At 44.2% G+C, this 17524-nt stretch overlaps 1 protein-coding gene and 1 long non-coding RNA gene across 2 annotated transcripts; both read right to left on the bottom strand.

Annotated features, from left to right (window-relative positions):
* Positions 1 to 1832: 1832 nt before the first annotated feature.
* On the bottom strand, positions 1833 to 17311 carry LOC113586695 (uncharacterized). The gene is made up of 4 exons (XR_003411644.3): positions 17170 to 17311; positions 8568 to 8698; positions 8129 to 8327; positions 1833 to 2283 (listed from the first exon to the last, which is right to left on the bottom strand). It is a non-coding gene; the product is annotated as an uncharacterized LOC113586695 (long non-coding RNA).
* sox1a (SRY-box transcription factor 1a) lies at positions 11409 to 13569 on the bottom strand. The gene has a single exon (XM_027025019.3). The coding sequence runs from the start codon at positions 13214 to 13216 to the stop codon at positions 12188 to 12190; it is 1029 nt and encodes a 342-aa protein (XP_026880820.2). The 5' UTR covers positions 13217 to 13569; the 3' UTR covers positions 11409 to 12187.
* Positions 17312 to 17524: the final 213 nt, after the last annotated feature.

Here is a 17524-nt window from a genome sequence, read left to right as displayed (position 1 = left end):
AGGAATATTTCCTGATCTGGGACTTTTGACACATGTGTTATTAAAATCAAGCTACTTTGCATTCATCCAAGTCACTCAGGTGTAATTGCTTTTTATTCAGAAATATTCTATGTGAAATGAACGTATCAAACGCTCCCATGATGTGTCTGAGTGAGTGGATAATTGGTTGCTGGGCTCCTCGCCCCACACTGTTCTAATTAAAAAATGACAGAACAGCAGAGAGACCATTAGGGATCACGACCAAGGACATGGATGTAAAGCTCCAAGAGAGCCCCGGAGCTCCTGTGTGTCGGAAGCTCGTGGGTCTGAGGTTGGGACCGTCACGCGAGCGGGTCAGCCCAGCAGAGAGACTACAGCCGTGGAGCTTGGACACCGTGCACAGGGCAGAGTGGATGAAGACTTAAAGAGGGGAGAAACAGAGAGAGAGAGAGAGAGAGATGAGCGCAAGTGATCTGAAGTTAGAGATCCCGAGGCGCGAGGCGGGTGACTGAAACGCTGCTCCAGGAATCTTTTCACTGCCGTCTGCCTTCCCCGTCGGCGTTTCCTCGTCTTGTTATTGTGCTTCTGCTCCCTGTCCTGCTCCTCCTCCTTCCCTTCTTTGTCTCCTCTGCCTTGTGGGAAATCTGCGAACCTGGCTCCTCTGGGCTGGCTACAGTTAATCCTCTCCGAAAGCACCTTAACCACGCTGGGAATTCTGCAGCCAGGATACAAACCGGCGGGAAGAGCCGTGCGCTTAACACTAGCACGCCTGGCACCGAGCGCCTCTGTTTTCACACAGCCACGTTTTGGGTTTTTTCCTCTTCTTCTACTTATGAGTAATTCAAACCAAATCTGCCGTGTTGTGATAACTGCGAGCGTCTCTTGGGTGAGCAGCAGAGGGGCAGCACTAGGTTCAACAGCTCTGTCCCCCTAATCCTGTTGTGACAGTTCACCTGAGGTCACACAGCGAGAGCTCTACTTTTACAGTCCGCAAAGACGACAGTGCACCTGAGAATCATCCCCGGATGCCAAACATTATCTTGGGATGACGAGGACTTTCCAAGTTCACTGTGCACATGTGTGAATTGAACACAAACGCACACCAGGTGTGAGTGCGTTAGGTGTTTCAGGAGAACTGGTGCCCTAAGATGCCCCTCCAACAAAGACCCTGAAACAACTACTGTTAACTTGTTTGAGTCAAAAGGGGGCAGAGTTTCATTATAAACTGCCATGGTTTTGTAGTTAAATCTCAATGAACACTACTGCCTCATGGCTCCAGTGAGCCAGGTGTGATTCCTGGCCCAGCCGCTGACTGGGAGGAGTTCTCCTGGATGCCCGTGTGGAGTTTTCCTGTGCGGAGCTCTCTTGGATGCCCATGTGAAGTTCTCCTGGATTCTTGTTTGCTCAGATGCCTGTTTCCTCCCTCTCAGTACTCTGGTTTCCTCTGGGTTCTTTGGCTTCCTACCACGTCTGAAAAGTGTGAACATTAGGTCTAAACTGGCCCAATGTGAGTGAGAGAGAGAGAGAGAGAGAGAGAGTGTGTGTGTGTGTGTGTGTGTGTGTGCGTGCGTGCGTGCGTGCGTGGGTGTGTGTGTGTGTGTGTGTGTGTGTGCGTGGGCACGCATGTCCTGTGATAGATTGGTGTCCTGTCAGGGTCAGTTCCCGCTTCGTGTTCTGCGCCGTCAGGACGGGCTCTGGCCCCCTGCAACCCTGAACTGGATGAAGCGGTTTAGAAGATAAATGACTGCATGAATGAATAAATGTCATTCAATGTTCTAAAATGTTAGAAATTCTCAACCATTTTGAAAGGATTTAAAAACTTTAATAAATCATTACATGAATACAGATGAAGGTTGTGTAAACTACATTTTAAAAAGTCTCCAAACTCCATAACACATCTTTGCTGTTGTCTGGCAATTAGAAAAATCATTCAAATAAGCAAATGACAAGAGTTATTTTAATGTAATTAAAAAGATCGCAGGCACACTATATCAGATGTAATCACTCACTAAATTTTCTTTATTTCAGTTATGTTCGGCTCTGAAATGGAACGAAAGATTCTTTTTTTCTCTTCAAAAATACAACAATCAGGACAATTATTCCGAGATCAATAAACACACCCAAATGTAGATTTGGAGATTGAAAGGGGCAGTGAGCTTGGGTGGAGTTTCTAAACACTGTTCAATATGCATGAATAGTGTTGAGTGCGCCTGAATGGTGACCTTCAGCGGTGTACCGACTGCAATCATCTGCCGCTCGCCGTCTCGCCCGCTAAACGCTAACTGCGACCATTCAAGGCAGCTGCTGAAAGGGGAAAAAATAATACAATTGTGCTATTGAAGAAGTTTATTAGAAATTGATCTACTCAGAAGGCTTGGCCAAACTTCCCCGGACGTGACACGGTCGTGCCGTGGCTGAAACGCATCTTCGAGGTTACTGATCGAGGGGATACTGTGGAAACACCCCCCTCTCTAGCGGGTGCGCGGCCGTGGTTTGCACGCCGGGGCTGAGGTAGTTGGCATGTTGGCGACCAAACAGAAGGGCAGTAGTAACTGGCACCGTGTAAAAAGCTCATGACAGGTACTTATTGCTGTATATGTTCTGAATTAATTCTTATTCTGGTTTATTTTACATCAAAACCGTGTTGTCGCATGCACTTAATCAACATCTGATATTTATGAAATATCTATCGTAGAAATTATACTGACATATAAAAATGGTGGTGCCTATTTATCAATAACACATTGTGCATTGTTGTATTGAAAGGTTTGGAAAATGGGCCTGAGTCGTGGCTCTAAGTCAGAAATTTACAAATGAGATATATTTCTACATTAAAGAGAAAGACTACAGAAGAGATTTTTCAAACATGGATCTGTGACTCATGAGATGAGATAGAGAGGAAATGTAAGGAGAGTATAGATCTTAGTCAACAGAAAAAAACATGTCAGATACCCAGAGAATGGTCCTTCTGACTCACATCAACCACACCAATGCTATCTCAAGTAAGGCTCAGCAAATGTATTCGTATATAAAGACTGCTGTTACAAATAGGTCCTCTTTAGGAGTCGGTTTGACTATCAGTGAGAGATATATTGCTTCTATCCATTACGAAGCCCAAGGGTACAAATCATGTTGTAATTTAGCCACCTAAATCTCTCTATCTGTTGATCTCACACTGTAAGTGAGGTCAAAGGTCAGCAGGCCAGTAGTAGTGAGAGCTATCAGTGACATGCAGAGGAAACCGACTCTCTGTTTTTATAGTCACCTTCTGACCTCTCATTTACCTAATCTCTTATGCATGTGTGCATGCATGTGTGTGTATTTATGTGTGTGTGTGTTTGTGTGTGTGTGTGTGTGTGTGTGTGTGTGTGTGTGTGTGTGTGCATGCATGTGTGTGTTTATGTGTGTGTGTGTGCGTGTGTACACATGTGTCCGTGCATATTTTGACTTGTGTATTTGTTCTGGTTTGCATAAGATGCGTGGCACACACGTACAGACTTCTCATCCACTTCGCTAAAGGAGTGAGCTGTGTCGGAGTCTGCGTGAGCTGCGTCGGTGTTTGTGTGAGCTGTGTCGGAGTCTGCGTGAGCTGCGTCGGAGGTTGCGTGAGCTGCGTCGGAGTCTGCGTGAGCTGCGTCCGAGGTTGCGTGAGCTGCGTCGGAGTCTGCGTGAGCTGCGTCGGTGTTTGTGTGAGCTGTGTCGGAGTCTGCGTGAGCTGCGTCGGAGGTTGCGTGAGCTGCGTCGGAGTCTGCGTGAGCTGCGTCGGAGTCTGCGTGAGCTGCGTCGGTGTTTGTGTGAGCTGTGTCGGAGTCTGTGTGAGCTGCGTCGGAGTCTGTGTGAGCTGTGTCGGAGTCTGCGTGAGCTGCGTCGGAGTCTGCGTGAGCTGAGGGTTGGCACCGTGCTTCTGTGAAACCTCTGACACTTCTGCTTCGACCCTGTTGAGAAACACGGAGCCCAGGTCTTAGTCCCCTGGCACCATGCACAGCAAAGTGCCCGTATCACACCCATCTAGGTGTTTATCTGCCATCATTCTGGATGGCAGCAACATCATCCTCTCTTTCTTCTGCCCATGTTAGAAGTGCTGGGTCAGTGTGATAAGTTGGGCTGACTCAAATGAGGCCCGTGGTAACAGAGAGTAGTGTGTCCATGATTTATCAACCCTGGTAATGGGCCACAATAAGAGACATTTACTTTCATTAAAGGTACTGTGTGTGTGTGTGTGTGTGTGTGTGTGTGTGTGTGTGTGTGTGTGTGTGTGTGTGTGTGTGTGTGTGTGTGTGTGTGTGTGTGTGTGTGTGTGTGTGTGAGACCAGCCACCCCAGAACCTACATGACAAAATGTTGTAATGTTGTATGATGTATGTTGTAATGTATTGTTGTAATGTTGTTTTCATTTGAAGCGTGTGTGTGTGTGTGTGTGTGTGTGTGTGTGTGTGTGTGTGTGTGTGTGTGTGTTTCATCCTTAACAATGAAAGAGTATCAGGAAAAATAAAAAGGTCATATGTTAAAGGAATTATTCAATTGTTATAGCATGTAATTCAAAAAGGAATTTAGGCTCCTACAGCAACAGAGAACGAATTTTTGTCACAGATCCTAAATACTTTAGAGATAATTCAACAAAAATCTTTTCACTGTTTCTGAAAGGAGTTCTGAGACGATTCATTTGTTTAGGCAAATGCGACAAAGCCTGAATCATTCACGAATTCATGAAAATTATTACATTTATGTGACCTCTACAGATCTTCTGTACTGCACTGGGACAAATGTCCACATCAATGACAACTTTAATTGGAGGCATGAACCTGAGATTGCTGCTGATCCCGCGACCCTTTACTGGCTAAAATAAAGGCGTGCAATGTTATTGCACAAACAAAATAATATTATAGTTAACACAGCACCTAATTTCAAAGAAAGAGGCTGAATAAGGAAATTTATTTCTGTTTTTAGGCTAATAAACCATTTGTCCACATTTTGAAGTGAAGTAAACTACATTTTCTTTCTGTCTCTGTCCACACACACACACACACTTTATAACACATGCTGAATGATTACTGGTCAGTCTTGAGAGTATAGCTGTCTCTCAAAGCGTTTTTAAGTCCAAATGACCAGCGGAGCTAACGAGCCTTTGTGTGTGAGCACAGGGCGCCCTTTCACACACACAACCTGACATAATTAGGTAGGAAAGTACTTATTATACACACTATGAGTGCAGTCGTACTTTCGCCATGCTCTGGTCACTGCAAACCTGAGACTACTCTCTCACACACATGTACAAACGTGCACACACGCACATGCACACACACACCACGTCATATTAAGCCCTTGTGCACTTTTTCAACCATTTAGCAGCCCTGGGTAGACAATATGTACTAATATATATTTTTTTTACATTCATAATAAGATCTGGTATGTACACAGCAGTATTCTTTATCTTTATGACTTATTATGAACGGTCACGAGACACAAACGGAATTTGGCAAAACTTCACGCTGAAGCAGCGGAGCACTTCCCTTCGCTTGTCTGCACCTGTGGAGTCGGATACCTGCAGAGAGAAGAGCGAGGTGGCCCGTGTGTCTGGTTTTTTATCCCGGGAACGCGTTTGGCTCCCATCTAAACTCCGGCAGAGGAGCAAAAAGAAGGGTGAAAGGATCCTCTGAATTTGTGAACATTGTCCCACAAATCTAAGCGCATGCATGGAACTTTCTTTCAGTGCAGTAATAAGACAAAGGAGAGAATTGTGTAAAGGGGAGAGAGAGAGAGAGAGAGACAGATAAAAGGGATGTGGTAGGATGCCAAGCAAGAGCACCCAGTTCCTTGAATAGGAGGGCGTAAAGTACCCTCCTATTACGACGACGTTTCATCCCAGCGCCGTCTTTAAGTAATAACACTCGGTGGGGTGTGTCATTATTACCTCTGCCCTTCACCCCTTCAACGCTGTGCTTGAGGCAGGTGATCCTGCTGGCACCGACCGTCCGGGGGCCACCTCCTCCCTACGGCTCACCCAGCAACGTCCCCCCAGAGCGGCTCTGTCACACAGATCAGGCAGCCCCGCACCCTCTCCTTTTAACCGTGAACCCACAAAGATGGACACAGCAAAATCGATGGCCGATCCATAAACATCAACGTCATTCATTGTGGCTTCTCTGCCTCGCTCTCTGTGTTTCAGATGTAAACGCACAACGCAATCAGACACAGCCAAAGTTTACCCCCTATCAGAAAATACAGAGACACAGTGGGGTCCACAAGGCAACAAACAATTCAAAAAAACCTATTTGCGGTCCCCCTGCTGAGAAGTTTACCTCGTGAGATGGGTCAGACTAGATATAAGGGAAAAGTCATTTGCAGTTGTCATTCGTGCGTTTATAGGACTAGTCCATTTTGGTTATTCTTGTTTGATTTCACTCAGAAACTGCATGGAGCGCGAGCAACAAAATGAACATGAACAGTTCTTATGAATTCGACATAGCATAGGGTCACTGTTCATGTTTTTGTTTTACCAGGATAGCGACATTTTCAGTAAATTTTGTGTGGTGTCAGTCCACACAACGCACGCGGTTACGCCGCTAAACTGTAAATAAAATGTAACAAGCAAAAAAGACGACAGGTTAGGCGAGACTTTCTGATGCAAAATATTCTCCTGACTAATTGTGAATTGCAGGCTCACTGGACATAAAAGTGGAGACAACCTGTTTATGCGACAACCGGCTCTGCTGCTTCAGAACCCGGACAGCTCCTCGCGAACGCATAACAAAACCGAACAAAACAAAACGTCAGCACGGCGATGAATCAGGCGAAGCTCCACTCCGCAGCTTTAGTTCCGTGCCCTCGGTCAACTTCCTAAGGGCTGTGCGCGCTCTGTATGCGCCACGTTCACGCACGCAGACTTGCAGTGCGAGCGTGCCGGAGCTGACGGGGACGTGCGCGCGGCTCGTAGCGCGCAGCTCCGCTGAACAATCAGGATCGCCGCTCGCCGTCCTCTCGCCTTTCGCCTCCGTTAGCGTAGGCATGGGAGCAAACACAACAGAGCAACGATGCCTCTGCGTTTCTCTGGCTGTTTGCTTCGTCTCGGGACGTGTTTGGAGCGTGCAATAGGACAGTCTCGTGCATGGGAAGAAACGGAGTGTGATTCAGTGCATTCTAATGACTGACCTCTAATAGTGCTGCTTGTGTGGACGCGGTGAATAATATTAAACTGGGGTTATTGCACCTTTATTTAAACAGAACCTAAACGCTTTCTAGAGTACAATGAACCCAGGTGTGTGGAAAAGCGCAGCTCAAAGCAATGTGGTAGACCGAGAGACATGAATCACACCAGCAGAGCTTCGTACGATTTTAATACGTCACTGAGCTTTTTACGGTTCATGCCTTGGTGAAGAACAGGAACTTATACACCGTAGCATGTAATAATGTTAATCTAGACAAGCAAACCTACTAATAAGATAATCTGTGTGGGAATGAGGAGTCAGTAAGTTTCGGAGTGACAGCATTCAGACAGTAAGTGAGAGTAATGGGCAGACGCGCTGCCGCGTCACGATTATTATTCCCGGCTGCAGCGCGCCGTAATGAGCGCGCCGCTGACTGTTCGCGCGCTGATTACCGGTCCTCGGGGAACCTCGTTTTTTTTCCCCGAGTAATTGATAGTTAGACGCCGCTTTAATTAAATACGCTGTCTGATCAGTTGATGTATATATCGCGAAGCACAGAGAATGGATTGGGCGCAGTCAAACTGAATTTTGCGATTCGCTGTTAACCTCCGACTCACAACTTGAGTTGGAGATCGTGGCAAACTAGTTAACGACATATTAAATTGAAGTTATATATGATAGATATTTAAAAAAAAAAAAAACCCGCAACGATGCAATCCGTGGCATGCACGAAAGGAACACACAGGCCTGCTTCTCATTCAAATAGCATCCAATTTGACAGTGGGGGAGGGATGATAAGTGTGTTTTTGAAAAGTTTCTCTATTCACTGTCAGATGGGGGGCATTCGAAACGTTAGAGGTGGTGTTGTCCTCCAACTTACCCGCGCTTTTCCCACCAAATCCTTGCCCGCTTCCCGGGACGCTTGCTTTTTGTGTGGTCCCCCCCCCCCCCCGCCTTGTCCCGTTCCGTCACCATTCTGAAGGGTTGCCCCGGTTCCCCGCACACCTGTGCGACTGCCCGCTTCCTTCAAGAATCCGCTGGAGCTTGTAATCAGCTTTGTGGCGCTATTGAGGCCACGGCTCACTGAAACTTCCCAACCTCACAGCGCGCCGGACCACTGAATGGGAGGCAGCACGGGGCGCCTCTCCAACTGACGGGGCCTGCCAAATTCCTGCGGAGTCTCTCACAATCATCCCCACACAGACTGTGCAGCCACAGCACGGGGGTGAAGGACAGAGAGAGAGAGAGAGAGAGAGAGAGAGAGAGAGAGAGAGAGAGAGAGAGAGAGAGAGAGAGAGAGAGAGAGAGAGAGAAGAAGAAGAAGAAGGAGAAAAAGAAGACGTTCAGGGTCAAAAAAAAAAAAGCATAAGCACGAAGAGTTCTAGAAAATAAAGTTATAAATAGTTTAAAACAGCATTCTGTCTGAGGATTATGGGTGCAGTACCATTCTTGCCTGAGGTGTATGAACGCAGTCTGCGGTAGCAGCATCGCATATGAGGCCGGCGGATCAATTTTCGGGTTGGGCCTAAACGAACGTTATGATTCACTTCATGGCATTAAAGAAGCCCGCACCCTCTGACCACCAGCACCACACACACACACACACACACACACACACACACACACACACACACACACACACACACACACACACACACACACACACACACACACATCAAAATCTAACAACATAAGAGCACAGCCGAATGCGTTATGCACAAACCACAAAACCGAGATAGAAAGGAGGAAAATGTTGAAAAATAAAAGTTTGAACCAAGTCGCGGGGGTTTAGGGACGCTCTCAGCGCGTTCGTGCTGTTTAAATGCCTGATGTGGAATCGCGGGCTGCAGAAATGACGGCGCTGAATCTCTCCTCTTGGAAGAGCACAGGATTAAGAGGCAGCAAGATTGTTAAACATGTCAACGTGTAATTGCACGATAAGGCCCTCGCGAGGAATTTATTGGCCCAGTTGCTATTTCTATTTCCCCCTAATCTCGTTCAGCACATTCGTTCCGTGCAATCTGTCTGCGTAATCTTCTGTGACAGAGCGCCGACCAATAGCAGCATACCGGCTTTTTTGGAGAAGGGAGAAAATATGCAGAAGCGTGATAAAGTGATGCTAATTATCCCTATTTAGGACAGCGAGTGCGAGAGCTCGGGAGTTTACGGACGAGCTCCGAACACGAGCCAGAAGCACCGATGGCTTCCGCGCGCGGAATATATCGGCGGTTACAAGATAAGGGTATCGCGCGCTGAGACGATTTATTGGTCGTGGCTCCCCTCCCTTTTTCCGCAGCCCATCCTTTTCACCCACCCACCCGCGTGCGCCCCCCCCCCTCGCTGGAGTAGTAAATTATTTTGGTTAAATTTACCAGAACGCGCTCCCTTTAACCTGGCAACGTGCCGTGACTTGCTCTCCGCCTCTATGTTTTCAGCGCTAATCCGCGTTGCTTTTCACGTGCAGATAAAATACAAATAGGCGCCGAGTGGCCAATCCCTAACCTCGCGTGATAAGGAGAGTAACAGTAACAGCCCCAGTAATAACTGCGGCCACTTTGGTCATCATTTTTGACACAGCTGCAGGAAACAGTGAGTTTAAATGAATTTACTTAGCGTGGCATTTAAAAACAACAACATCAGCACCAACAGCTACAACATAATATTTAGAAGACCAGGCTATTTTCTTTTTCTTTTTTTTATACCACGTTGAGAATCGTTGGTTAACGAATATGTTGGATAATGAACGAACTTATCCATAATTAAATAAATTAATTATTTGTAATTATTTACTAATGCCATTAAAATGTTATATTATTTTGTCCACCCACTGTTTAGTATAATCGCCTTGTCGTACCCTAATTTTATTTAACCATGCAAAGTAGCGCTCCCTTGTGCGTGGCTCACAGAGTGGGGACACGCGGTCTAAGGCCGTGTGGTCTAGTGCTCCGACACCTGTTGCGGTGCGCCGTTGCAATAATAATGGATTCTGCCTTGCTACTGACCCAGAGGTCAGAGCCTCTGCTAGTCAGTTCCACGACCCCTTAAACACTCTACCGAACTCCCCTTCGCTTTTAGTCCAGCCACTCAAAATCGGATGAGTACAGCCGAGCGCTCAACTGTTGAAAAGCACGCAAAATATAGAACAATTGACAGAATGATTGCAGTATTTAGACGGCTTATGTAAGAAAAAACGTCTAAAATGAAAACAATTTGACGCGCATTTCCTTTCAAGGTAGGAACTTCAAACCGAGCCTAATGCTAGACCCATTTAATTTAGCACGATGCAAAAATGGCAAAATATTTAAGCCCACGTGAAACCTGTGAAAATGATGTTCTCACAGAGACTATTTGTTAGACGTAATGAGGATCTTGATCCTAAAAGTAATTACTGTCTCGAACGCCCCTTTAAAACAGCCCAGGCTAGGCCCTCACGTGCAGACACAAAATTTCAGATAGCGTGGGCACTTCTCTCCAGGGAAGGTTAAGTTAGATTGCTCTTAAACATTCTTTTGCATTCGAAATCTTTTAAAGCATGTTGTCAAAATTGCTTTCACAAAGATCAAAGGTCACTCGAAAAATGACTGTAATAGACTTTAGGATATAATTTTCCATCTTCAATAAAAAGGATGCTGTGGTTTTTGTTGTTTTTTAAGTTCAAACATGTAGGCCTAAAACTAAATTCAGAAAGAATATTTCTGATGTTTGATTCGTGCGTACACTGGCAATAGATACAGAGACCTAACCAGAACCCAAATTTTAATAATGACCCTTAAGACGATATTTTTAAAATGGCCAACTGTTTTTCCTTATATATATATATATATATATATATATATATATATATATATATATATATATATATATATATATATATATATATATATTTTTTTGGAAATCGTATGTTTAATATTGTACGGTCAAGTGTAAGTTTCCGAGAACAGATTTAACATCCTTCTCTGCTCATAGATGACATAAGAAATACAGATGAACCAAAATGAACAAAATTTATTTAAATCTATTTTGGATTTTATTTTCCCCCACAGAATAGAACTAACAATGGGTGTTTTATAACATAACTCAATAAAATTGCTTCAATTATTTGCCCAATTAAAGTAAGTATTTTACTATTTCTAGACCACAATGTTCCCATTCATTCTATCTAAGGGGATACATTCTTCTGAGCTCGAGAGCTTCCTAAAACGTTCCTTTTTATGAATACACAGATTACAATTAAAATGTTTTATAGGACGTTCCAGGAGCTATAAAAAATACTGGTGGTGATGTGTTAAATAATGTCTGCATTTAATACAATATTCAATTATATGGATCAGTTATATGCAGTCCTATTAACAAAGGACATTAATCAGTACAATATTACCCAAGTTAACAAGTTTAAAGGAGTAGATAGAAATAACACAACGGCATAAACAAAGTAACAAAATTAACACCTTTTAGAACCATAGTAACATTCTTCCAAATTTTATTTAGACAATGAATCAGCGCAAAATCATAATGCAAACTGGCAAGAATGCGTCTCATAAATTATATACATCAGCAGTTACGTGCCAGTCTTTTGAAATATTAAAACGTATTCACAATTTACAAGAAATATTACAGCATAAATTCAGGAACATACATTCACGTATACAAATGTTTTGGTAAGTGTAATATGCAGGAAACTCTTTATAAACTCTCAGAAATATTCTCCAAGCTACTTTAGATGTGAACTTATTAACTTAAAAATGAACTTGCACCAAAGCATTAAATATTTGAAACGAAACACTGGAATCAGAGGGAACATAACGGGATTTTTGGCCAAGAAGAATGTCAGTTCGAATTCATGAATAGTATAATTAAAAAAAAAAAAAGAAATTAATCAAAAGTGACAAATATTATCAGTTCATGGTTTTCTCTGAACGGCAATCGAAACAATATTTTTTACCTTAAATTACAAGAACATCTTAAAACATTCTATACAAAAGTAGTTAAATGGCCATCTAAAAAGAGGTAAATTTTTGGTGGCGAGTGTCTGATTGCGCTTTACCCCAAGTTTCACTGACCATTTCAAATATGCGTCAACGGGACAGTTCCGTTTACTCCAGCAGCTGTGCTCTGATAGTGTTGCGGTAAGGCGTGCAGTCTGCTTTGGACAGACGGGTCGCCGGACTCCCCGGTCGGTAAATACATGCTGATCATCTCTCTCAAGTCACCGGGGCAAGGGCCTCTAGAATGTGTGGTAACCGGAGGACTTACGTTCGGTTCGGACTTGACGAGTGAGCTCAATGTGCCGATCGCTGCTGAGGACGCGACGCTGGAGTTTTGATGCTGCGAGTAGGATATCCCTCCGTAGCCGGGCGGAGACGCGCTCATGTAGCTCTGGGAGTTGGATATCGGGCTGTACTGGAGCGCAGTCATGTCGTAGCGATGCATGGGCTGCGGGTTGTGAGGGTGATGGTGATGGGCGTGGTGGTGGTGCGCGCCACTGCCTGGGTGCTGGCTGTACGCGAGCTGCGCCTCCTGCATCATAGCGGCGGCCGCAGCCGCGGCCGCGACCTGCCCGGAGTAAGCGCCGTTTGCCCAGCCGTTCATGTGCGCGTAACCGGCACTGGCGGAGCCTCCGTGACCCCCTGGGCTCTCCAACCTCTGGCTGACACCACCCGGACTCATGCCTACCCCGAGACCGACACCTGTTCCCGTGCCCGCTCCGCCGAGCAGACCGCCGGCCAGAGAGTATTTGTCCTTTTTCAGAAGCGTCTTGGTTTTTCGCCTCGGTCTGTATTTGTAATCCGGATGCTCTTTCATGTGCATTGCCCGCAACCGCTTCGCCTCATCAATAAAGGGACGCTTTTCAGCTTCTGACATCACCTTCCACTCAGCACCGAGCCGCTTGCTGATTTCGGAGTTGTGCATTTTGGGGTTTTCCTGAGCCATCTTTCTGCGCTGGCCCCGGGACCACACCATAAAAGCATTCATGGGTCTTTTCACGCGCTCTTGGTTAGCTTTGGTCCCCGTGTTCGGACCCGTCTGTCCCGGATTTGTATTGGTTTGGGGTCCTGGGGAATGCAAGTCCGTTTCCATCATTATGCTATACATTCACCTGGCTTAAAGACTTCTCACCCAGCACGGAAAAAGCATGAACTTTCGGCGCTAGTCCGCAGGAGCAGGTGCAACACAAGCGAGAAGAGCTCCGGGAGAGGAGGGAAGGAGGGAGGAAAAAAAAAAAAAACCCGGAACGAAACGTAATTTAATCCAAACGGTGCCCGTGAGTCTGAAGTTCTTTTCCCGTCTTGGAGCCTGTTCTGCGTCGTTCCCGACTACGGTTTCACGTCCACGTTAATTGAAAGCGCATTTGTGCTACTTTCCCTAGTGGAGTTGAGGAGTTAGTTTAAGCGGCGGCCATATGATGCGCTTTGACAGCGATTAAAATGCGAGCGCGGCCAATGGCGTTCCAGAAAGGGCGCGATTTGCATGGAGATCGGCGGGGTGACGTAGACAGCGAGGAGAGAACTAGTAGGCGGGGTGCAACGGGGGTCAACACCGCCCCTCTAACGGCAAGTGAATAGTGGGATAGCCTGCCAGTTTGGGGCTGCTTGGCGAGTTGGGCTAGATGATCAATGTTAATAGATACGATATTAGAAAATAAAAGCATAATCGCCAAATGCGATTTTAAGGAAAAAAAAAGTCTACTTTTAAAGAGTAGCTTGTATCCAAGTTCTAGTAGAGACAAATAGTAGGTGTTTACGCATCACTTATGCTCCACAGTTTCAACGCATGTTTTGACGCAAAGCGCTCGCCGAATCACACACTCGGTCAGGCTTCGCTGATTAGGTCAGGGGGACACAACCACCCGAAGCCTTTATTTTATCACCTGAATATGTTTGCCCTCCCTCGAAGAACACACATGCGCGCGTAAGCGCGCGCTGCTTAGCTTGTCCCACATGAGGCACGCACTCGGCCTATCAGCATCTGAGATCCAATGCAACCAACCACATTTACAACAGATGGCCTGCACATTTCTTTAAAATTAATATGCGGCAAAGACATTTAAGAAGACACGCAAACCTATAGGAGTTTGCCGAAAGCCGTGTTATCGCCGCCTGCTGGTGGTTCGACGTTGTGAACTGACATGGTTAGATTGGATTATTTCGAAGGTCAGCAACACGATAATAAATCAGCACAGGTGCTTTGAAAACGCACTGGTAAGAAAATGATTAGATTTTCTTTAGATTAACTTTGCGTTTTGAATTCGCTGGTCACGTAAAGATTAAACACCACCTTTTAAAAGTTCGTTGCAAATCTATTGGCAACGAAACATCTCACACTGTGCACAACGCAGCACATGTATAATTCGATTTTCACAGTTGACCTGCCTTGAAAACACCAATCAGTTGCTAATTGAACGCAAAACAAAAATATTCTCGCCCTGCTGAGCAGCTAACGACGCCAGGCTGCATGGCTTTTAATTAGGTTAATACCGATATACACGAGAGGAGAAAAGAGATTGTAGGTGAATCACACATTAAAATTGTATAATTGGGCTTAAACATATGACACCAATACATATCATGTCATATCGGTCTCTGCACGGTGTGGGATGATTGAAATGATAGCTATGAAAAATAATTATGAGGATAATTTTTTTTTTTCAGTCAGAAAGCACAAATATAAAATAACACCTGTGGAAATTTATACGGTGTAAAAACGGCGTATATCTACATTTTTGAAATTTTGTTTTATAGTTAATAAAGGGGGGCTTCATTTATTTATTGTAAACCACAAACATTTACAATAACCCTGCCTGTAAATAAGAGACTATTATATGATGAGTTTTACGCCCAAAACAATAATGACTGAATGTCGCATTACACAGTCATCTCCAGCAGAAAGAAAATCATACTTAAAAATTGTGATTTTTAAGATAACAACCCAACCAAAATTATTTTAAATTCCATAAAATTCCAAAAAATACAATGAAGACTATTTGAATAGCAGTTTTATATAAGCGATTTTCATCAAGTGAATATAAACTGATAATTTAGAGGTAAATAATAATTGTATTAATAAATAATTGTGGGAATTTAGATTTACTAATAATATACTCATTTGTTATTATTATTATTATTATTATTATTATTATTATTATTATTATTATTATAATCACCATCATCATCAAAACAAGAATCGCAACAATAATAATAATATCAATGTTCATACTGAATACAAATGAAACTCGGTCTATATCACTGGAGATGTTTTTAAAGAACTGCCAAAGAAAGAATTGGTTTGGACTTGAACGATTCCATTTTCTCTGGATTACACGCGCCGTGACCCTCGAGGGGAGCGTCTACTTTGTCCTTGTTGTTTTGTCGCTTTAGGAAGCGTTTGTCTCGTGTTCGGATTGCGCACGTGGGCGGATAGGGCAGTGCTGCTGAGCGCGCGAAGAGCAGGGGTCACGGCAGTTACTCTAAACAAACAGTAGTGACCCATAATTGTTCAAGGGTTCTTGTTTGTTGGATTAAGATTGATTCGGTCTCTTACTTGAAACACAAAAGATCACATAGGGTGTGTAGTTCACGGTGCCTTGTCAAGCAGTGTCCATACTATAAGATGCATGATCACAGTTTATACATACAAGTAGGAGGTCGGATTTCTTTCTTTCTGGTAGCCTAATAAGAGCACCAATGACCTTCGAACTGAATAATTTATAGTCTGAAAATAGAACACAGACCCGAGTTTAAACCGTACACGCATTAATCCTTCTCTCCCAGTTCTAGCCCTCTCCTAAAAGTGAAGAGTCTCTTGAACTTGCGAGGAGGCAGTTTAACATCGACATCTGACAGGTGTTAGCCGCGCGGCTTACGTAAATGCGCTAGAGAGGGAGAAAAGAACAGCGAATATAGGTTGGGTGGAAGTAGGATTTCGGTTATTGCTGTTGTTAACAGATCAGTAAGGATCTGAAAGCAATGCCAACTTCGTGTTTCTGCGAATCAGTGTAAGCGCGTGGACTGCTGCCTGATGTAGATCTTCACGTTTTAAAATATCACTCGCTTGATTGATAGTAATGTCCACTTTCCATAAAATAAAAAAAAATCTACAGATGTGAGAAGAAAAAGAAACACACCAAAATACGATATACCTCATATCTCGGTCCATCGGGAAAGGCCTTTATCTGGAGTGGAAACATGGCATTAAGATCTTAGGTGTGTAAGCTAAATATCATTAGCCAGGTGTTAAGACCACACCAAAACTCCACTGACAGGCATGTGTCAAAGTAGCTTACGATACGTAACACAGTTCTACATAATGCGATATAATTCGGTTATTTCGTTTCTATTGTGACATAGAAATTTCACTTGAAGCTACTGCGGTTATTTCTGTAAAGACGGACTGAGTTACTGAGCCCAAGTTCTTTCCGTTAACGAGTTCTGATCGTCGCTGGCTCTGTATCGAGCTCGGTGTATTAGAGTTGAATTTTGTTGTTGTATTCCAGACCGCTCAAAACAGCTTAAATATCTTCGTCGTTGCTTTTACGCAATAAGAACACGTTAACGTTAAGAACGTAAATTGAGTTTGCAGGACTCCTCTTCAAGGTGAAGTAATATCCAATTAAAACCACCCCTCAACACCATCCGATATACAACCTACTTCAATCTGAACAATATTTCATCAGTGCGTTCTGTGCTGTGAACGTCGATGTTAAATCCATTCCACCTGCTTTCACTAATCTGGGATACAAAGAATGTAAAATGTTACAGTCGAAACGTGTGTAGCCTATTTCTTTATCAAGCTTCCTTCTTTTGCATATCGTCCCACCAACGTGCAACGCTGTAAAATGTTTAACACCCGTCTTAGTTCGTAGTAGTACAGTTGCTCGCCTTCTTTTGACAAGAACAGACGTTTCGCAAAATGATGCGACGAGACTGTGACTAAATAAAACAAAACTTCGATGTAAACCTTATTTTCAGATTGTTCCCGTACAACTCAATTTTCAAACATATGTATTTCAAATAGTCTTAATCATTTCATTTCAAGCTGAGTAAACTTACGCGAGTTCCATCGTTCCACTTTCGCAGTGATGGAAAATTGTCGTTTTCCGTTTCTATCGCTCTGTCCTAACCCAGCCACAGCCAGACCGCCATCCCTCCTAAAATCTACAGTCTTAGTGTGCCAAGGCCGACCGTACCCGGCTCCCAAACCCACCACTCACTACACACTGAGGAGACAGACAAGAAAATGAAATTTATTATAGACTCTAAAGACAATTTCAAGTTATTGTTTCTCCCGGCGAAAGGGTTCCTTCTTACATAATGAAGCGCCTTTTGTGTGGCGCTGAACAATAGAAAACAAGTATTCTAATAAATAGCCACTTTTTTTGTTCCCTCTGGAGGATGAATGGAGCTG

Source organism: Electrophorus electricus, chromosome 9 (assembly GCF_041902795.1).
Source record: "Electrophorus electricus isolate QZ-2024a chromosome 9, ASM4190279v1, whole genome shotgun sequence".
Classification (NCBI taxonomy): domain Eukaryota; kingdom Metazoa; phylum Chordata; class Actinopteri; order Gymnotiformes; family Gymnotidae; genus Electrophorus; species Electrophorus electricus.
This window is presented reverse-complemented; position numbering and strand designations above follow the sequence as displayed.

Coding starts and splice junctions, on each gene's coding strand:
- sox1a (XM_027025019.3), bottom strand. CDS start 13,216: ATGTATAGCATAATGATGGAAACGGACTTGCATTCCCCAGGACCCCAA.